Source organism: Andrographis paniculata, unplaced genomic scaffold, assembly GCF_009805555.1.
Source record: "Andrographis paniculata isolate CXL003 unplaced genomic scaffold, ASM980555v1 Contig51END, whole genome shotgun sequence".
NCBI lineage: Eukaryota > Viridiplantae > Streptophyta > Magnoliopsida > Lamiales > Acanthaceae > Andrographis > Andrographis paniculata.
Window position 1 is genome coordinate 3,614,416 of NW_026137586.1, and position 22,761 is coordinate 3,637,176.

Here is a 22,761-nt window from a genome sequence, read left to right on the forward strand (position 1 = left end):
AACAAAAAAAAATAATAATAATAAAAAAAAATAAATTAATTAATTAAGTGGAATGAAAAGTGGCATGTAAATATTTTAAAATTTAAAAGATATTATAACGTACAAAAAAAAATAGTATATAATAAAATTTTATTCCGTCTAAATTTCCCCGAATCATGAGAAGAAAACTTTATACAAATTGTGTCTTCCCCTTCCTTTCCCTGACCTTCCCTCTTAAAATAAACCCTAACCTAACAATTACTAAGAAAAATGAAGTGAAATGTCTATTCTACCCCTCTTGATCTGTCGAATTTATTAGTACTATATTTTGGAAAAAGTAAAAATGAACTTTGGAGAATTTCGCGGATTGAACCGGTGGCTTCTTCCATTCCAAACACGGCCGAATTCCTCTTCTATCATCATCAGACAGCATCTTCGCTCGTGAGAACCCTAACCCCTCAGAATTCGATGAATCATCGCTGGCGAAAATCCCATCCGATTGCCTAGCCTGATCCTCGAATTCAAATCCTTAATTATGCAATTCCAACCCATAGATTCGGAGTCCAGGTTTTCTTTTATCTCCCCGCTATCAGCTCCATCTATGGCGGAAGCGTCCCTTTCTCCACCGCCTTCCGCCGCCGGAGATGGAGACGGAGTATTCGAGGACGCGTGGTACGGGAACATCCAGTATCTTGTAAATATCTCCGCAATTGGGGCGCTGACCTGCCTGTTGATCTTCATCTTCGTGAAGCTTCGTAGCGACCACCGCCGCGTGCCCGGTCCTACAGCGATTGCCTCGAAGCTTCTGGCGGTTTGGCACGCAACCAGCCGGGAGATATCGCATCACTGCGGCGCCGACGCGGCTCAATTTCTTCTCATCGAAGGCGGTAGCTCAGGCATTCTTCTCTTCCTCGCGTGCTTGTCTGTTGTTGTTATGCTTCCTGTTAATATCTATGGGGGAAATGCGCCTATTTCGGATGAATTTTCAAAAACCACAGTAAATCATATTGCCAAAGGTTCGCCTCTGCTCTGGGTACACTTTATATTCGTTGTTGTTATTGTTCTTCTGGTGCATTATGGCATAAATGACATTGAAAGAAGGTTGAGGATAACTAGGTTTCGTGATGGAAATGGGAATCCAAGTGATCCGAGTGCAAATTCGAGTGCCATTTTCACTATCATGATTCATGGGGTTCCGAAAACGTTAGGGTTTGATAAGACTCCACTTGTTGACTATTTTCAGCATAAGTATCCGGGGAAGATATATAGAATGGTTGTGCCTATGGATTTATGTGCATTGGATGATTTAGCTACAGAATTGGTGAAGGTGAGGGAGAATATTACGAAATTGGTTCAGAAAATCGAATTGAAAGGTTTGGCTGAGTATCACAATGATATTGGTATTGATGGAGAAGGAGGAGAAAGGTTGTATCCTCTATGGAGGAGAGTGAAAGAGACGTGGTATAGTGCTGTTCATGAGCTCGGTTTCTCAGATGAAGAAAGGCTGAGGAAATTGCAAGAGTGGAGAGCTGATCTTGAGATGGAAATGGCTGCTTACAAAGAAGGACGAGCGAGGGGTGCTGGAGTCGCATTTGTGGTTTTTAAGGATGTTTACACTGCAAATAAGGCAGTTAAGGATTTTCGCAATGAGAAGAGGTTACGCGTTGGTAGGTTCTTTTCATTGGAGGAGCTGCAGCTCCAAAGAAATCAATGGAAAGTGCAGAGAGCTCCCCTAGCCAGCGACATATACTGGAATCATTTGGGATCGTCCAAGTTTTCTTTGAAATTACGTAGAGTTCTTGTCAACACTTGCCTGCTGTTGCTACTTTTATTCTTCAGCTCTCCGCTTGCGGTGATAAGTGCCATCAACAGCGCAGCCCGAATTATCAATGCTGAGGCTATAGATAAAGCTCAGACGTGGTTGACTTGGTTGCAGAGTTCGAGCTGGATTGCTTCTATAATCTTTCAGTTTCTGCCTAATGTAATTATTTTCGTGAGCATGTACATAGTGGTGCCATCAGCTCTCTCGTACCTTTCCAAGTTTGAGCGTCATCTTACGGTGTCCCAAGAGCAACGAGCTGCCTTATTAAAGATGGTTTGTTTCTTCCTGGTCAACCTCATTCTCTTGAGGGCTCTTGTTGAGTCCTCGTTAGAAGGCGCACTTTTAAAAATGAGCCGGTGTTATTTGGATGGCGAGGACTGCAAGAGGATCGAACAATACATGAGTTCTTCATTCTTGTCAAAATCATGTTTGTCGTCTCTTGCTTTCCTCATTACATGCACTTTCTTGGGGATATCTTACGACCTATTGGCCCCAATACCGTGGATCAAGAACAAGCTTCAAAAGTTTCGTAAGAATGACATGCTCCAGCTGGTACCCGAACGAAGTGAGGATTATCCCTTGCAACATCAAGACCTTGAAGGCCTGCAACGGCCCCTGATAAGCGAAAGGATATCTGAGGTCATGATTGGGAATAATGCCTTCTCAAATGGCTCAGCTTCATCTGCAATGGACTTACCCGGTCAAGATCTCTCCGACTACCCTCCAGTCAGAAGCCGGACATCGCCAGTCCCTAAACAAACATTCGATTTCGCACAATACTACGCATTCAACCTCACAATATTTGCCCTCACACTCATTTACTCTTCGTTCGCTCCTCTAGTGGTTCCAGTTGGCGCAATCTACTTCGGGTACAGATATGTCGTCGATAAATACAACTTCCTGTTTGTTTACAGAGTGCGAGGCTTTCCTGCAGGTAACGATGGGAGGTTGGTGGATACAGTGCTGTGTATTATGAGGTTTTGTATCGACCTGTTCCTTGCTTCGATGCTGCTGTTCTTTTCGGTGCGCGGGGACTCCACGAAGCTACAGGCTATATTCACGCTTGGGCTATTGGTGTTATATAAACTTCTGCCGTCTGATCAAGATGGTTTCCAGCCTGCAATACTGCAAGGTATGCAAAGTGTCGACAATGTAATTAGTGGGTCCTTAGACTACGAGGCTTATGCGCAGCCGACTTTCGAATGGGATACTTGTAACTCATGATGGATGCTGTTTAACTATGGTAGCAAAGCATTCTTCTTTTATCTTGCTGGCTTCAAATGGCAGTTCTTAAGGTATTCTTGCTAGCTATCCTTTTTCTTTGTTATTCATTTCAATTGTTTACACTTTTGTTCTAAGTTCCAACCAGCACGTATATTATACTCCCTCCGCCCCGAAAATTAATTTTTTGTACTTTGGGTGGAAACGGGGACTAAAAAATAATAGTATTATTATGTCAAAGTGAGATAGGTAAAAATATATTATTGGAAATTTATTAAGGAGTTAATAAAAAAAATTGTGAGGTAAGGAGAAAAGGTAACGGCGGCAAAAACAGAATTATGATACAATCTTAGGGGATAGAGGGAATAGTTATTAGGAGTTCAGGACATAGGGTGTGTTCGATTTGGATTTGGATTTGGGAAATAGTAAAATTTAAATTGAAATACTGTTTCACCTTAGTACAAATAGGTGTTATGATGCAATTCTTTTAGGAAAAAATTGGGGTTAGCTTGGTTTTGGTTGAGTTTTAATTTAAATATTATTTTGATATATGATGTTTTATAATAGAAAATTCTCTCTCCTATCTTTTTGTCTGTCTCAAAATAATTGTTTTGTTTTTTTATTTATTTAGTAAATATGGTCCCCACTTTTAATAATATTTGATGTTATATAAATATAATATTTTGAATTGAATATTGATTATGTGAAATATATACTAAATTAAAAATAAGGGAGCTATTCTATTGTTGAGGTGAATTTTTTTAGAGCAATGATTTGTTTGATTATCGTTTAAATTAATTTGAAATAGAGTGTTTTTTGAATTTTTGTGTAAATAATATTTTTGATATAATATTTTGTGAGAGAAACTGGTATGTTTGTTTTGTATTTTGATTTGAAGTATGTTTTTTATGTGAGATATTGGAAATTGTGTAAGTAATATAAAATAATATTATTTTATATTGAATTTTTTGTTATGAAATGATAAAATATATATTATATAGTATATTGCAAATTGGAAGAAAATTGAAGAAATAACAAACCCAATATATTTTTAGAACAAAAATCAATATTCGTTCCAATCAAATTTATTTTTTTCATTTTTAATCCCACTTGATAATTATCAAATACGACTGTGATCAAACAGCCAAACAAATCGATTAATTTTTGTTTTACAACACAGCTTTGTTTGAATTATTAATTTGTTTTACTCATAGAAGAAAAAAATTATGTCTCATGGCTATGCAATCTTGTACAACCAGCAACCATAAGAGGTATGTGATTTGTTGGTGAAAACATTCCGAGAGTTGCGGAAGGGCAAGGGGTATCGTTCTCACTGTCGTCCCTCTTACATCAGTTCGAGGTAGCTAAAGCTGAGGAATTCAGGATCGGAGAAGCAGCCAGAATGTTGTTTTTCAGGAAAAGCTCAATTGGGCAGCATCAATTTAAGAATTTCAGTGGTGGCGGCAGCGGCGTCGTACAATCAAGGAGTGGATCATCATATGGTATGACGAATATGCTACAGTACTCAAAGTAGGTAAAATTGTTCATAACTCTCAGATTGTTTCAAAATTCAGCGTATGTATTTTAAAAGTTGTATTTTAAAAGTTGAATGACGTCCCCTTATAAACATTGCATGAAACTCTACCATCATGAAACATTCTCGTATGATGAGAAGATGATTTTCTATTTATATTTTTTTTCATAATGGGGGTTTTCATGCAATATTTTTTAAAGTATAAGGAAGTATCATTCAATTTTTAAAATACGCTGAATTTCAAAACCACAAAGGAATTTCATGCAACATTTTTTAAAGTATAAGGAGACGTCATATAATGTTTAAAATAAATAGAATATTTACTTTGAGTTTCATAACCACGAGGAAGTTATGGATAATTTTATTCTCAAAGTATGCGAAGGCAGCTCAGGAGTTGTTGGAAGAATTTTGCTGCATGGGAAGGGGTCAATTGTGATAAACATATTCGGGAGATATAATAGTAACAACAACAACAATGAAAAACCTAATACTAGGAATTCGACAACCGGTGTTGGCGCCGCCGCCACTTCCGATAATTCGATGTCTTTGTCAAAGGATGTTCTTCCTCTATTAGCCTTTGACCATCTCGAGCATCAGAGAAGAAAGGTCAAACTATTATCCATGTTTGACGAGGCAGTTGAACCTTCAAAACACAATTATTTTTTAATACGAAAAGTATCAGATTTGTTTAACTGTTTCAACTCGACTGGAAAATTTTCCACAATGGGCGGAAGCCTGACGAAGCAATGCCGCATGGAGGTAGAAAGCCCACAGGTCGTGAACTTCTTTTTCCCGAGAAGAAGCAATGACGGTATCTAGGGAATAAGCATCGGCTAACTTTGTGCCAGCAGCCGCGGTAAGACAAGAGGATGCAAGCATTATCCGGAATGATTGGGTATGTTAGGCCGTGTTCGTCCAAATCATCCGCCATTTTCATTTTTTTCTTATAGTCACGTCAGCAAATTCCGTTAAAATTTCAACAGTGGGACAAAAAGGATAATGTAAGTTTTGCATATGACTAATCCGTTAAAATTTCAACAGTGGGACAAAAAGGATAATGTAAGTTTTGCATATGACTAATCTTTATAATTATTTTTTAACGGGACTAAAAATGAAAAAAATTAAATTTTAGTGGGATCAATATTGATTTTGCTCATATTTTTACTATAAATAGTGTTGGTTTTAGTCTGAAATTACATCTAAACACACCCGTCGTAAAGAAACAATTTTAGTTGTATGTCCGCTAGAATTTATTAAGATGGCTTCGGAAAAATTGCTTCCGAATTTAAAAAGATTCTAAGACAAATTAATTTTGGCTTCAGATTTTTGTTTCTGAATCATACCCGAAAAGAAAAATTCATTGTCATTTATAATAGTTTGAATTTTTCAAAACCATTTGCCAAAAAAAATTTCTGAAGCAATTGTTAATTTTTTAAAAATAAATATATATTAAGACCCACGCATCAACATTAATAAATTCATTTCAAATGACCTCGAAATTTTTGACATAATTATTAATTTTTTTAAGAAAATAAAGATATATTGAGACCCACCACTACCCACCGCTACTGCCGGAGCGCCACCGATAAAAAGAAGAAAAAAGATGAGAAGTTATCGTTGCCACCGTCACCGCCATCACTGTGCCGCCGCCAGAGAAGAAAATTAAGGAGGAGGAGGAGGCTCTGTTGCCCTCCACTGCCGCAGGAAAAGAAGATAAGAAAGGGGCCGGTAGTCCCGTTGGAGAAGGAAGAGGCTCCCTCTTCCTAACGCCGCCGCCGGAGAAGAAGAAGAAAGAGGAGGGTCTACCGTCGCCACTGCCACCGCTATCATCGCCTGCCGCAAGAGAAGAAAATGAAGGAGGAGGAGGCTCCGCCGCACTGCCGGAGAAGAAGAACAAACATTAGGGGTTGCCACTAACGCTGCTGGAGAAGGAGGGTCCGTTGGCCCGCCGCTACCGGAGAAGAAGAAGAAAGAGGAGCCGTTGCCGCCATCTTTTCCGTTACCAGAGAAGGTAATCGAGAACTTGTTGCCGCCGCCGGTGCCGTCACCATCACCGTCGCCGAAGAAAAAGGAGGAGGAGGAGAAGATTAAAGTATAGGAAAAAAGAGGAGGAATGAGGGTGGGAGAAAGAAAGGAAATGAAAATTTTGATTTGGGAATATTAGGGTTTGGGCATAATATTTTTTTATTTTAATTTTTTTATGATAGACATGGGAATTCGCAACTGCTGAAAGTGCATAATTGGGTAAATTTTCAGTTGAATTTAATACCTTGCAAATTAGGACCGATAAAACAAGTGGTGAACCATGTGTGACTTGTTTTGAATTTAACCCCACCACTACGCTATCCCTTACGGAACGGGTTTGGGCGGGAATTTGAGAGAGAGAGATAAGTGGAGTTTGAATTTTTTATGGCCTTGGAAATGTCCGAAGCTATTTAATATAATAAATAATATATACTCTCTATGTCCTACATATAATGTCACACTTTCTATTTTTGTTTGTCCTACAGATTATATCACTTTCTTTTTTGTATGATACATTTTAATTATATTTTAAATTTATAAATTTATAATTTTTATTAGACTAATTAGTTATCTTAACTTTAATTTATAATTAATTATATTATATTATAATTAATTTTACTAATGCATTCTTAATTATTTATTAATCATACATCTCATAAATTCTCATATCTACGGTAACACTGACAAAATACTTGGGACAGAGGGAGTATAATATAGTTTCAAATTTTTGAGACTATTTAATATAATAAAATATATTTTTAATATGGTCTCGAAAATTTAGAGATCATTTAATATAATAAAATATATTTTTAATATGACATCAAAAATTTCGAGACCATTTAAGGAAATCGATTCATAGGCGAGCTCCTGAGAAATCGCGATAAAGAAGAAGACATATTAGGTAAATAGGAATGAATGAAGGAATGACCTAGACTAACCCTAATTTAAATGGATGGACACGATCATATTTTTGGTTATATGGGTCGCGGGCCGGGTTACACGGGTTTGAATTTGGATTTCAAGGTATGGGTAATAAACCCAGACATTCTCCACCTATATTTTGGCCAAAGTCACAGAAGGGCTATAAAGGATCATCATCACTTTACGAAATCTATATAAAATAAAAACACAAAATCAATTTATATTGTATAATACAAGCTAGAAAATTATCATTTTAACCATATATCCCACAATTTAAAGTTTTTAAACAAGATAAAAATGATGAAACAAATAACACTTTAATTCCCATATCCGATGAATAAATTTGAGATGAAATCTTTTTTAACTTCATCAAATTCTTAGACATAATATCTCTAATAAAATGGAACCGAACAACAATTTACTTAGTTCTATCATGAAATACCAGATTTTTACAAAGTTAGATTCCGTATTGTCTATTAGAATAAACTATAACATCATTATCCAAATAACCTATTTTAGACAACACAACCCTTTAAACCAAATAATTTCCTTTAAAACCTCAGTAATCGCAATATACTCAAATTCAGTAGTAGAAAGGTCTACAACATGTTGTAATTAAGACTTCCAACTCATATATGACCCATAAAAAGTAAACATATAAGAAGTTGTTGATTTTCTACTATATTAATCATTATCATAATTGAAATCAATATATCCCTTTAAATTTAAACCATAATCAGATTTAGTATGTAATAATCTAACATTATTTTGTGCTAACAAGATATTTAAATAACCACTTTAAAGCATACTAATGTTTCAAACCAGGGTTAGACATGTACTTACTCAAATAACTTATTGCATAGGAAATGTTGAGTCGTGTACTTACCATAATATACATTACCGAGCCAATGGCATTAGTATATGGCACATTCTTCGTGTGATCAACATCACTTTCAGATTTGGAACATTGTTGTTTACTTAAAACAAAGTGAGAAGCCAAATGAACACTAATAAAATTTGCATCGAACATAGAAAATTTATCCAAATTTTATTTGTATGTTTTGCATATTTCTTATGATATTCATTCCAAGAATCACTTTTGCATCACCTAAATTCTTCATATCAAACTTTTTACTCAAACAGCATATTATATGATTTATTATCTCCAAACTAGAGCTAATAAAGAACATATCTGGTAGCCTCGATGTTTCCAATAACGATACTCTAACACCACGATTGCCGCGTAGCAAATGGTGCCGAGGTCGATTCAAATGAACTGTGAGGTTTAATTCCTGTTTTGTCACAATTTCAAGTATTGGAGGGAGGGGGAGAGAGAGACTAGCAAATTCAATTAAGCCAATTTAAATAAGCGACGAAAAATAAAATTAGATTCCAAAGAGATTAAATTTCTAGCCCAATGAGTGAATAATAAACCAGATTAAAGATTCGATCTTTGATTTTATATAATCTTATTATTCAATTGATAAATTGATTTATAGGCATTAGATATATCATAACGCCTAATTTTTCTTTAGTTTATTGGAGGCAATGGTACAACCGGTTAACCGCATCCCTAATAAAAAAAAAAAATCTAAGTACGACCAATAAATTAATTTTTTCAATTGAAAATATCACGAGAAAAACCCAATTTAAATATGCAATCAATTGCGAAAAGATTAATATATTTGATCATGCAATTCCTAGGCTAAGCTTGTCAACCTACTTACCACTTTATCAAACAAATGCACAATTATGGATGCAAATGTTCGATTGGTAAACAATTTCTAAACCAATCTAAAATTCAGCCGTGATAAAAGATTAAATAAAACAATTGTAGACATGAATGATAGAAATTGTACAAATATTAATTTACTAAACAAGATTCAAATTAAATCAAAACACAATCTCACATCTCAATCCGGAATCTACATTGAACCTTGGACTAGACTAAAGGAAACTAGCTACTCGTGATTAGAAATAAATAAAAACGATAAAATAATGATCATTCGGTGGTGCTTCCTCTCAAAACGTCTCTCTCAATCCTCCAACATATGTTATAGAATGTGAGTGTAAGTTGTAATTAGTCATTCTCAATCATCATCCCTGCAATTACGCCTCGATCCCAATAAACCATCAATTTCCTTAACATGCAAACTTAATTCGAGTACTTCCATAATTATTTGATTGAAAATTTGGCATGGACGTGAATCACTCTATTCCCTTGCACCAATTAAGAACATGCAAAAAAATGAGTAAAAATCTATTCAAAACATTAATTATATTTTATAATTTATCTATACAAATATAGGATAATATATGTTTTATCAATATCATCTACGTATATTAACAAGAACACAGTATGCTTATAAGCTCTTTTTTATAAGCTCTTTTATAATAAAGACAATGGTCATATTTGCTCTTAGTTAAGTTTAGTGATAGCATACACTCATCAAATTAATAGTTCATTGCCGTGGAGATTGTTTTAAACTATACAATGATTTATTAAGTACACATGAACAAGCCTATTTTTATCAACATAATTTTTCGGCTGCTTCATTTCTCTTGCAAGTTTTCATGTAAAAAAGTTGTTTTTACATCTAGTTGTATTAATTATCAATTAAAATGAGCAACAAGAGACAACATAATGTGCACAGTAGTAAACTTAACCACCAGTGAGAAAATTTCATTATAATCAATCATCTTCTTTTTTAGTAAAACCCTTTCCAACTAACCTTCCTTAAAACCTAACCCTTGTGCTTCTTATTTTACTTTATAAACCTATTTATAATCTATTAGAAAAGAGTTCATAGGTTTAGGTACTAAAGTATAAGTATTATTCACATGCAAAGACTCTGTTTCTTCATTCATGACTTCAACTTATTTCTTTTTATTTTCAAATTTATTTGTTTTACCAAAAGGCTTAGATTCATTGTCATATAACTTTAAGATGAGGTTAATTTATCTTCTAGTTCTATCCTTGGTGAATCTATAATTCTCTAATTTTGGGGATTCATTTTCTTTACTTTCAAAAGTATTTTCTGTTTGAAAAACAGATTGTTCAGGGCTCGAAGGTGGTTCTGAAAATTCTATTTGGTTCTAGTCGTTTCAACAATTGGATTTAAAATATATCCTTACTCCACTCTATTTGGAGTAGGGTTATTTTTATCTAAAAAAAACTTTTGATTTAAACAAGGCATTTCAAACTCAATAAAAGTCAGATCTCTACTCATAATGGTTTAAAATGAGATTTACCTCTTAACTACAATTTATAATCTTTAACTCATTCGGAATAACCTAAAAATACACAATTCTCAACCCTAGGTTTTAATTTAACCTTATGTTTTAATTTATCCCCTTTAACATTAATAAAAACACTACATCCAAATATTTTAAAATTACATAAATCTAATTGTTTACCTGTCCATTTATTTTTCAGATAATCTTCACCTAAAAGAATGAAAGAAGCCCTATCAAATAAGAAGCTGTTAGCAAGGCTTCCTTTCATAACTTTTTAGACGGTCCAAAAGATGCCAAGAGACTTCTAGCTCTTTTTAAACGGGTTTTATTCATCCTCTCGGGAGAGATATTACGGTGAGATTTGAAACCCTTTGTCTGTGCGAATTCTGGTGGATGTCGAGACTCAAAGTAATGTGCTGACCTCTTTCTTGAGGTATGATTACCTCTGATCAAACTCGCACCACGGACTAAGCCTATAAGAGTGTTCCTTAACCTTCGGTGAAAGATCAATGGATGGAAGAAGTCGATCAGAGGTTTTCGTCTCTGTTGGAAGGAGTCTCGGAGAAGACGATCGGAGCCGCTGTTCTTGAAGGCTGTTCGCAGTTCATCGCTGCGCTACCGAATCGGTCGCTGTGGTCGATGTCGGAGGACGCCGCTGCCTGTCACCAATTGCCCGGAGGAGTGTCGCTGATTTGGAAGTCACCGGAGAAAGAGCTGCCGACATCGTTGCTGTTTGTCGTAGGAAACCTGGAGTCGCCGCCGCCGCAGTCCATCGTCGTCATCGCCGATCAAAGTCGTCAATCTGTTTCTCTCTTGAAATCGAATTCAATTATTTAATTTAGGATCTGTTCGTTAAGCTTTTCAATCCCTAAATTCAATATTCCGTTTATGCCTTCTGTACGTTTAATTGCGTTACTTCCAGTTTTGTTTTGGTATTAATATTGTTTTGAGTTCTATTCCAATTTGCTTCCTCTAATATTTGTAAATGTATATACGATATTGTTCGAATAAAATCCTTCGATCAGAGAATAAATTTACAACAATAATACGAATAATTTTAAGACATATAGTATTACGACATAATACAACACTACACTGATCCAACCAAGAGTGGAGTCTCCCATTCGTAAGTCATAACAGCAGCAACTAGTAGTAGTCGCTCCCAGGCCAGGCTAGGCTAGGCCGTTGGATCCAACACAAATGTAATAAACACGCAGACATACATACATACAAACATATATATATATATATATAGTCCTAGTTTCGAGTTTTTAACACACACAAACAAACAAACAGACAGACAGACAGACACAGACAACCTAGTGAGATATTACCTACCTACATCCTCCTCCTGGGAGGGAGGGGTCAAGACAAGACAAGACAAGACAGACAGGCAACCTCCCTCAGCAGAAAAACATGGAGTCGCGGACGCTCTCCTGCAGCTTGGGCATTGGAGGCACTGGAGGGGCGTGGGCGTTGCCTGATCCAGATCCACCACCATTCTGGCTTGAAGACGTTTCTGATGCGTCTTCCAGCTTCATCCACTGTCCTAATTGTGTTGCCGCCAAGTGGGCGTAGCAAATGGGCGCCACTGCATCCGAAGAAGAATATAAATCAATATGTCTGTCGATAGATAGATAGATTGAGAATATATATATTTGTATAGATATAGTTTTGTAGTTGGTTACCAATGGATATGGCTGTCGTGCTGCGCTGATACCTGCAGTAATTATTCATTTTAGTAGTAGTACTAGTTCAAAGAATGACATGTTTCATCCATTTAGGAATTACGATGATCGATTGACTGGTTAAGTTGGTTCGCTTACACGTAAGACAGAGAGTGCACGAGTTCCTGCATATCATCCGCCGAAAAGCCCACATCATCTAATAGCACATGGTAATGAGTCGGCCTCGTTGTTCCCTACAAAATTAATTATTAATTTAATTTAACACTTCGTGAATGCATGCATGCATGCATGCATTTTGAGATAGACATATAGATAGATTAAATCCGATGAAGATGATGATGATGAAGAAGATATAAATAGAAAGAAATCCTCACAATCATCCCGGCATGTGCGCACAAATAAAAGTCGTAATTTCTCGGGTGACAGACTTTATTATCGATGACAGTCCCTGATCAGAAATCCGAACCCAAATGGAAAATAATATTTCACTTCGTCAGACACAAACTTTTGTTGTTTCTACTTTTAAAACATTAATTACTATATACTATATCCAAAACAGAAACCGGACCTGGCTGCACATTGTCGGGAGAATTTTGCTGGAAGAATTTCGTGTGGTGATTTTTCTGCGCAATAATCACCACAAACTTGGGAGACCATTTCTCATCGAGGAACTTGCAAGCCTGTACGTACGTATATACGCAATGCAATGTCGACAAAATTAATTGTCCATTGATAAAGTCTGAAACCAACCTTTGGAATGAATGAATTACTTTAAAAAATAATAAATATCTAAATCAAATATCTAAAATATCTCAACGCAACACTGTTATTCGAGGACTGAGCACGGACTGACCTCTATTATTTGGCTCACTTCGATGTTCAGTACTTGATTGAACTGTGACTCGCTCACACCGTCTCTGAGATTTCATTATCCGAGAATAATAATAAGAAGAAGGTAAAATTGTTCATAACTCCTCCGTAATTTCGAAATTTAGCATAAAATCTCCTTATACTTTAAAAATTGCATGGCGCCTCCTTGTCCTTAAAAAAAAAACGTTCATAAAACCCTACTGTCATAAAACCTCCCTTGTGTAACAAAATGATTTCCTATCTATATTTTCTACGTGACGTGAAGATTTCATGCAACATTTTTTAAAATATAATGGGCCACTATGCAATTTTTGAAAATAAATAGAGAATTTACGCCGAGTTTCGAATAATAATAATAATAAGCCAAGGAATGTCGTCATTAGATACAAACATACATACAAGAGAACCCAACCAAACTGAACCCAACCCAAGATAGCATAGCATGGAAATACAACATTATATTCGGTAAATTTCACATTGCCTACCTGAATATAATTATTTGGTCTGGCTTTCTCTTCCCCGAACTAACATAGAAATCTAACAAAGTCTCCCTGCCGGTAAAACCAAAAATATAAATAGCCATAACGAACATAAAAAACCAACCCAAAAGTGAGCAAGCTTAAGCAATAGATAGATAGTAGTCTGTCTAGTCTCTCTCACCTCATAATGCCAGCATCCTCAGAGTCCGACACACGATTGTAGAGGGAATCTATCATTTCCACCTTTGGTGATTGGGTGCGGACACATGCTCGATACCGAGAAATTGAAGGCCACTGCCTCGAGCTAACAACCTGGATGGATGGATGGATAGATAGACAGATAGATTGTCAAATTGATCAGCTAATTAAATTAATTATTTTGATGATCGCAGACTGAATATTATTATTATTGGCTTAACCAACCAACCGCAGCAATGGAGGGGATATCGGACTGTCCAGGTGAGCCATGCGATACATCCATTCCAAGAATCAGTGTGGGCACCTTAGAGACCATTGGAATCGAAGGTGATATCTCAGCAGCTAGCACCGAGTTCAACCCACCCAGCTGCCACAAATCAATCTTGTTTCAAACACACAACACAAACTAGTCGCTTGGCCAAGGCAGAACAGAATGTTATTTTTATCACATCACAATCACCTTTGCATTTATCTTCAGTAGCAGATTTGTCAGATACTGATCATTAACTCTCCCCGGTGCCAAGCATTGAGTAACAACTCCGAAATCCGACAGGTTTTTACGCTTCCATGGGCCTAAAGAGAGAGGTTCTCTTCATTTTATTAATCGAATTTCATTGAAAATTTAACGACTGTGTATGTATGTATTGTATAGTAAGTATTACCATAAATGTCACAATTTTTCCGCTCAGGAAGCAAACATAGTAGGAACTTGGGTGGGCCGGGAAGCTTTGATTGCACATATTCAAACATTTTCTCCACCCTAACCATGGGAGGAGCTCGTCGGTACTGCTGGTTTTCTTCAAAAACATCGAATGGATCTTCCACAGTCTGATGAAACATAGAAAGCAATATGCTCAACATCAAATACCAACATGGGAAGAAAAAGAATAATAACGTAATGGTTCAGCTTGTGAATGGGCCGGGAACAATGGGAGGGAGCATACAATTCCTTTGTCTCTACCGAGTCTCATCAAATCTTTGACAAGGCCATGCACATCACAACGAGCCGAGAAGTTCACCACGGCCCAACGTTCAATCTTGCTTGCATAAACAAATTTCTGCAAGAATTCACAAATCAGTTTAGAGAAATGCAACATGCCGGCACGCAGCAAGTGGCCACCTTGCAGTAAAATAACTCAGCGGACTACCTTGTTATTGAAATTCCATCGTCCATTGCGAACAAACAGATCATCGCCGTTGGCAACTTTCAGCTGTTACACAGCATAATCATAGTAATCATGAAAAAAGAAGGGCACAGGCACCAAATCACACTTTTAACTATTTTTTTTTTTCAAAGAAAGTGTAAACAGTGGCCTTACTTTAGGCGGTGGCAGGACACGGCCATCAACCTGAGTGAATGAATTACTGATAGAAATCCCACAAGAACGGAGCATTGGCACCGAAGCATAGTCATTGATTTTCAAAGCCTGTATTGTACGAACAAAGTGCAGTATCATAATATATATATATATAGATAGATATAACATGAGAGGCTGGAGAAGGCTTTCCACATACATTGTTCAAAACCGACATCCTTTCTTGGGGTTTTTGTCGTGATTTCTCCACAAGGGCAGCTCTTTGAAGTGTGGTTAAAGCTTTTGTGTACCGTTGCAACGAAACAAGCGAGCATAGCTAGGAGAACCCCAAAGTTTGTCAAAAAGAAACCAGTGCAATTTTTTGTATAAAACAAATCAAATCGACAGTCCCACCTCAACAGGGAAGTAAGTCGGACGCTTTGGCCTTCCCACATTTATGCAAGGGAGGTCAGCCGAATATCTCAGCTCAATATTTCGGTGCTTTACAAAGTAGTCATAGACAGTCACTTCAGTAGTTTGAAATTCACCATCCTTACCTTTCTGCTTTAATTCAAACCTACAAATATCCAAAGGTTAGGGTAATAAGGAAAGATGAAAAAACTACCGAGAATGCATGGGAACCTTACGTTTGTTCGCAGCAAGGCTTCTCACTTAAACCCGTTATCCGGAATTCTTGGTTAGTGGGGATAGCCGTCACACGCAAGTTCTTCATAGTCCGTTTTGCCTGATAATTAAGGATTCCATAGAAATTTTAAAATTCATCAATTAAAAACAAAACATTTTACTCAAATAAGTAAATGCTTTGAATAGAAGCAAGGATTCTTACCTTTACCCAGTCCACGGAAAAGGGGTCTCTCACTTTTTGATTCTCGATCAGAAAATCGATGAGGGGACCAGGCTTGATAGTCATGGTTGTGGAGACATCTGCAAGTATAAAAAAAAATGTCGATTTTAATAGGTGGAGGTAAAAACAACCTTGTGGTGATAGAAAATTAGTGAAATAATACCAATGTTCAAAGATAAACCACTTTGTGTGGTCCTAAAGCTGGAATGAAATCCCCGGCAGCCTTGAATCCCGCCCCCGACATCAGCAAAGTTGTTCGGATCATTATGGAAGTAGGATTGACGCACCAGCAAGCAGCCCCTGACATCAAATCAAAGCGATAAAATTCACTCAAACTAAGACAAAAAGTTTAGCCAGACGTTGAAAAGAATGGAAACAACTAACTAACTGACGTACTGCTTGGCCGCATGCTGCCTTAATATGATGTCCAAAACACGTAAAGCTTCTTGCGAGTTTTCAGAGTCTTGGCCGCGCAATGCGTTTGCTATGGCCTGCATTGGGATTTTGGCGGCAAAACTTATCTCCACTTTGAAAGTCTTGGACTGATTAGACCGCTTTAGCCTCTTCTTATCGTCGTGGCCTCCAGGGCTAGTGTTTCCATTGTTCCTAATCACAACAAAGCCAAGCTGGTCAGTCAGTCCGTCTGTCCTTAAGGGTCCGTTTGGTTAAGGTAGGGGAGGGGAGGGAAGGGATTTTAATGGAAGAGAGGGGAGGCTAGGGGAAGGGGAAAGAATATTAAAATTGCAATAGCATGTGTTTGTTTGGGGGTTTGGATTTTTTATTAGGATTTGAATAGGAAAAATTTTGAATTTGAATAGTTGTATGATGTGATATAAATGTGTGTTGATATGATGTTTTGAATGTAAAATGGATTTTTAGTATAATATAAAAAAATGAAATATAGGGGTTTGATTCGATGTTTTTAGGGAAAAAAATTGGATGAATAGTTGAATTTAAATCAAATCCTACACACAACACACCCATAGTGTCTTTGGTTCACTGGAAAGGAATGGAAGGGAGGTGATAAAAAATAGTATTGTTGTGTTTGGTTAAATAAGAAAAGAAAGAGAAAATATAATAATTTTATTCTTTTATCTCTATATTGTATAAATAAATAAAAATAAAAGTTTTTAATAAAATTTTATTAATTTATTAATAAAACATCAAATTTGATATAAATATGACGTAGTTTGTTTAAAAATAAGTATATATATATACTTATATCATGTAAATAAAGCATAAATAAAAATAAAATTATATATAAGAGAATTGAATCATTTAATAACAAAATAATCATTGTAACATAAAATTTATTTATCTGAGAATAAATTACAAAATAAATATCTTTATAGTGTTAAATAAATATAATAGATATGAATTTATTTTATTAATTGAAACCTAACTTTAAGGGTTTAATTAAATGATTAAAAGAAAATAAATTTAATTTATATAAAATTTTGTTTTATAATTTAATTACATTATAAAGTTTAAAAATATTATAACTAAGATATCTATGTTTTTTTTTTACAAAATTAGTATTATATCTTTAATATTATATGTTACTTTATTGTATTAAATTATACATAAATTATATACTTAACATATAATATTAAGGATATAATACTAAGGATATAATAGTAATTTTATAAAAAGACATAGATATCTTTCTCTCCTTTCCAAATTCCTCCAATTTTGAGGGGAAACAATATAACATAAGTTCATATAAAATTCCCTCCCCTCCCTTTCCTTCCCCTCCCCTTTACAATAAATTGAACCAAATGAGGTAATTGTAATTTTTTTCTTTCCCCCCTCCCCTAGCTTCTCCTCTCTTTCCCTCCAAATTCCTCAAACCAAACAGACCCTAAGGGAGACGAGGGATTTTAATAGAAAGGGGGGAGGCGAAGGAAGGGGAAAGAATATTAAAATTGTAATAATGTATTTTGGTTCATATAGAAGGGAAGAGAGGCTAGGCGAGGAAAAATAGTATTTTTGTATTTGGTTTAGCAGGGAAGGAAAAAGAAAAATATAATAATTTTACTGTGTTACCCATATGTTATATAAATAAAGAAGAATAAAAGTATTTAATAAAATTCGTTTAATTTATTTATAAAATGTAATACAAAATTTATTTGTCTAATATATTAAAAGTAATAATTACATTATTACGTCTTGGAAGAATCAAATACTTTATACATTAGTTATTTATTAAATTTATCATTAAAGATAAACAATACTTTTACGTATAAATAATAACATTATAACAAAAATTATATAAATTAAGTATATTATAATTTATAATTTTTTAATATTAATTAAACTATTTAATTATCTTAGTTTTAATCTATAATTATTTTTACTATACAATAATTATTTTTACTAATGCACTTCTTAATTACTTACTAATTATATTTTATTTAAATTCTCGTATCTAGAATAATATGCTCATATTATATGAGAAAAAAGAAATAAAATATTAATATTATAGATATAATTATATGCTAATTTGTAATTTATTAAAAAATTATTATAATTGAATTTGATTAAAAAATTAATTAAAACTATTTCAAAATATATAATATAATCTCAATATATATTAATATTTATTTGATATAATTAAAAATAAAATAAATAAATATTAAAATTTCGAAAGATGTTGTAAAATTTCTAATAAAATATATAAAAAGGTATAATAGGTAATTAGATAAAAACAAAATTTTGGTAAAATCCTCCCCTCCAAATTCCCCCAAATTGGAGGGGAAAAAAATTTAGGGTGTGTTTGTTTGGGGGTTTGGATTTTGATTTGGGACTTGAATAATAAAAATTTTGATTTTGAATAGTTGTATGATGTGATATAAATAGGTGTCGATGTGATGTTTTAAATGTAAAATTGATTTTTAGTATAATATAAAAAATGAAAAATAAATGTTTGTTTTGATGTTTTTAGAGGAAAAAAATTGGATAAATAGTGTAAATCCAATTCAATCCCCCGAACAAACACACCATGAAGAAATTGACTCTGCTCCCCTCCCTTCCCCTCTAAAAAAGTTTGAACCAAACACAAAATTTTTTATAATTTCCTCCTCTTCCCTCCCCTCCCCTCCCCTCCTAAACCCTCAAACCAAACAGACCCTAAGAAATTAACAATGAGTCACAGCACACACACCTGCTCACTGTGGTGACATCTTCAAGCACAACGGTAAACTCGAGCTTGTTGCGTGGAAGTGCGCCGACCGTGAACAAACTCTTCTCCCCATCGTAAGCAAAGTCTTTCCCAGCCAGTTCAGTATCATACGTCTTGTGCACCCGCTCCATCACTTTTCTGCCAACGCCTTTGGTGTCCACGGGCCGACCATCCTCGTAGAAAAGGGCAACCTGAACACATAGATAGTTTGGACAAACATAATTACACAAACAAAAAAATGTCTGTCTCATTACACTATGAAAGAAATATAGACGACCCCCCGTACACTGTAATGGAAGAAATGCCCGTCCACGTTGCTCACATTCACTTTGAAATGATTGGTCAGAATGGTAACCTTGGTTCCCCGCGTTCCCAGGCCTCGTCTAGCCATTGGAGTACGGACAACCTTTTTTTTATCAGATTCTGCTGCTTTGATCGGAATAACATTTGGAGGAATCGGGGGAGGCAGAGGCAATTCATCTCCAGCCCCATTACCAGCGGGATCCATTTCTGTTTCGTGAATTTATAAACCAATAAGCTAGTTTATCACTAACTCTGCACATTTTAAACAAATAAACATCCTTAAATTTCATTACAAAATATAGGAAATTTTATACGCAAGAACTCATATTCGTCAATAAAGCTAGTGTTTCTACGCAAATTGCATGTCCAAATTCAAACATGTTGAAATTATTAATAGTCTTGTACACCTATTTTTCTTTTATATTAAAATAAAAATCATTTTTACCTTTAAAACATTACATCAACATATCTAACATCAACTTCTAATTCAAAATTTTACTATTCAAATCTCAAATTAAAATTCAAACTTCAAAACAAACACACATATGCGAATTCCCACAAATTTTACATAATCAAAATCCAACTTATGTTCGTTCAAATGGATGCGGTTAGCGTGTTATAAGGCCATCTCCAACCCAGCGCCCATAAATCCAACGCCATTTTTTGGGGTTGTGTTATTTTTATTTTTATTTTTTTTAAATTATAAATTTGATTTTTAATTTTAAATTTTTTTTTAAATTTATTTTAAATTATAAAAATAAAAAGTTTGGTTAAAATAATAGGAAAATTTGAATATTTGAAGAATGATGATGAAAATTGGAATTATAGTTGGAGTAAATCTACTGTAACAACTTGGAGTTAAAACTTGATAAATGGAATTGATGGATTGAAGATCCTAATAAGCCGCACTCAAAAATTACAGCTGCGGGTCCCATAGTAATAAAAAGAAAATGGAAGTAAATATACCCTCACTCGACAACAAAATGGGTAAAGGCAGGCCAGACTATTTTGAAAATATACATCAGCTTGCGAGTGGCTTATGAGCGGGAAAAAAATATATATTTGTACGACCGATTTAAAAGTCTTCTGTGTAATTTTTTTATTATTTTCTTTTTCAAACTCCATTAATATAAAAAAGAAAAAGACAAAAAAAATAAAAAAAAATTAATACAATCGTTAAAATGACAGCTAATGTGAACCAGTTTCTTATTTCGTTATTGCTATTTTTTCGTTGGAATTACAAGAACTTAAAAATATTAAAGTATGTTTCTTTTGCCAAAAATGGTAGATTTTTACTATTTGAATTTTCCTTAAAAAAAATTAAATACACTTTTTTTCTATAATAAAATATTTAATCATAAATTATTTTTATACCAAATTTAAATCAAAATTTTCCACCCATAATCTTTATATATTGTAGGTAAACTGTCTTTTTTAGTTCCGTAACTGAACCTCTTAATTATTTTAGTCCTGTAAGTGGAGCATGTCGCAAACTAGTTCCATAAGTGAAAAATTTTCGCTGTTTTAGTCCTCCGGGGCCGGAGACGCCCGCGTGGCTCACCGGAGGTGACGTGTCCGCCAAGTCAGCGACACCTGGCGGACACATGGATTTATTTTATTTTTTTCATTTTTTTAATTGTACAAAATAAAAAAAAATACAAATAAAATTAAAAATAAATTTTAAAAAAATTAAAAAATGAAAAAAAAAAAAAAAATCCACGTGTCCGCCAGGTCAGCGACACCTGGCAGACACGTCACCTCCGGCGAGCCACGCGGGCATCTCCGGCGCCGGAGGACTAAAACAGCGAAAATTTTTCACTTATGGAACTAGTTTGCGACATGCTCCACTTATAGGACCAAAATAATAAGAGAGTCCAGTTACGGGACTAAAAAACAGTTTACCCTTATATATTAAATAAAAATATATATATATACCCACACCAGTATGATATGCAAAAGAAAAAAAAAAAAAAAAAAAAAACTTGTTCTATTTTAAAAAAGAAAAAGAAAAAATTGAAATAAATACTATAGGTCTGCTTAAGGTGTGGTTGTTAGGAGATTCTCCAAGACTTCCACTACTTTATCAATTTTAACTTTTTTCTTCAAAACCATCAAATCAAACAGCTATTTTTATATTTTATATTATACTAAAAATTATTTTATATTCAAAATATTCCATCTAAGAACTATTTATATCGCATTGTACATGTTCAAATCCCAACTCTTAACTCAGAAGCCAAAACCCCAAACAAACACATCCTTAATAAATAAACCAGGCCAATAGGCGTTATCCCACCCCTAACAGCGAAGAAGGAAGTTAAGGTACATAATAAGAATCCGTACACAAGAACAACTCATAAGAGGCAAAGCAAGTGCAGAAATCGTGCACAGGAAGCAAAAAAGGCATACAAACAGAACAGATCCTGCCATGGAAACAAATGAGGGACAAAAGAAAGCTAATGCTATATTTTAATCTTATAATTTACTACTGTAACGGGAATAATTAAACCTAACCTAATCTGCCAGAAAATATTAAATTAAAATATCCAAAACCAGAGAGGTTAGGGAAAGTCAACAAAGCCAGAGAACGCCATTTTCGCTGCGAATTCACCAAAATTGCAGCGAAGAAGAAAATCTAAAACAGGCTCGAAACATTTATGAGCAAAAATCCCAAACAAACAATAATATAATTAAAATATTTCTGAAAAACGGAACTGAAAACACAACTCGCAGTGCAGACGACGACGGAGGAACTACACGTTAGGCAAATTCAGGAAGGAAACCCTACCTGCGAGTGGAGGCGCTTCGCAGCAGTGAGTAGAGAGAGAGAGCAAAAAGAGTGGAGAAATGGGGGACTGTGTGTGTGGGAGAGCCAACCACTCTATTTACTCTGAGTAGGGTGCTGTGAAATGTGACTACTGTGTGATGTAATTAATTGCTGGCAGTCCTCAACTATTGTGTTTGAAATATCACAGCCGTTGGATCTATACTTCTCTGCACGTGAATTCTGTACCCGTACACGTGGACGGATAACTACGAGCTCAAAGAAATGCGAGACTGGGCTGCGTTTCCCCTGCCAAGTTTCTTTGCCAAACTTCACCGAAACTCATCGGGTTTTTTTTTATATTTTAAAAAATATTGTA

At 34.9% G+C, this 22,761-nt stretch overlaps 2 protein-coding genes across 2 annotated transcripts; one reads left to right on the top strand and one right to left on the bottom strand.

The window, feature by feature from the left end:
- The first annotated feature begins 170 nt into the window (after positions 1-170).
- LOC127253689 (CSC1-like protein At4g35870) lies at positions 171-3,096 on the top strand. The gene has a single exon (XM_051278403.1). It carries the CDS (start codon positions 515-517, stop codon positions 3,023-3,025), a length of 2,511 nt encoding a protein of 836 aa, XP_051134360.1. The 5' UTR covers positions 171-514; the 3' UTR covers positions 3,026-3,096.
- An 8,666-nt stretch (positions 3,097-11,762) lies between these two features.
- On the bottom strand, positions 11,763-22,543 carry LOC127253679 (protein argonaute 4-like). Its single transcript, XM_051278386.1, has 23 exons — positions 22,407-22,543; positions 19,602-19,870; positions 19,298-19,506; positions 16,531-16,740; positions 16,298-16,434; positions 16,117-16,214; positions 15,917-16,014; positions 15,684-15,846; positions 15,490-15,606; positions 15,294-15,401; positions 15,123-15,185; positions 14,919-15,032; positions 14,637-14,802; positions 14,435-14,547; positions 14,204-14,341; positions 13,958-14,088; positions 13,783-13,848; positions 13,281-13,344; positions 12,996-13,107; positions 12,802-12,875; positions 12,566-12,660; positions 12,428-12,459; positions 11,763-12,330 (listed from the first exon to the last, which is right to left on the bottom strand). Exons 2-23 carry the CDS (start codon positions 19,821-19,823, stop codon positions 12,143-12,145), a joined length of 2,718 nt encoding a protein of 905 aa, XP_051134343.1. The 5' UTR covers positions 19,824-19,870; positions 22,407-22,543; the 3' UTR covers positions 11,763-12,142.
- Between the last annotated feature and the right edge of the window lie 218 nt (positions 22,544-22,761).

Coding starts and splice junctions, on each gene's coding strand:
- LOC127253689 (XM_051278403.1), top strand. CDS start 515: ATGCAATTCCAACCCATAGATTCGGAGTCCAGGTTTTCTTTTATCTCC.
- LOC127253679 (XM_051278386.1), bottom strand. CDS start 19,823: ATGGATCCCGCTGGTAATGGGGCTGGAGATGAATTGCCTCTGCCTCCC. Junction 16,435..16,530: donor AGGCAGCATGCGGCCAAGCA/GTACGTCAGTTA, acceptor ATTTGATGTCAG/GGGCTGCTTGCTGGTGCGTC. Junction 14,803..14,918: donor TCGGTAGAGACAAAGGAATT/GTATGCTCCCTC, acceptor ATGTTTCATCAG/ACTGTGGAAGATCCATTCGA.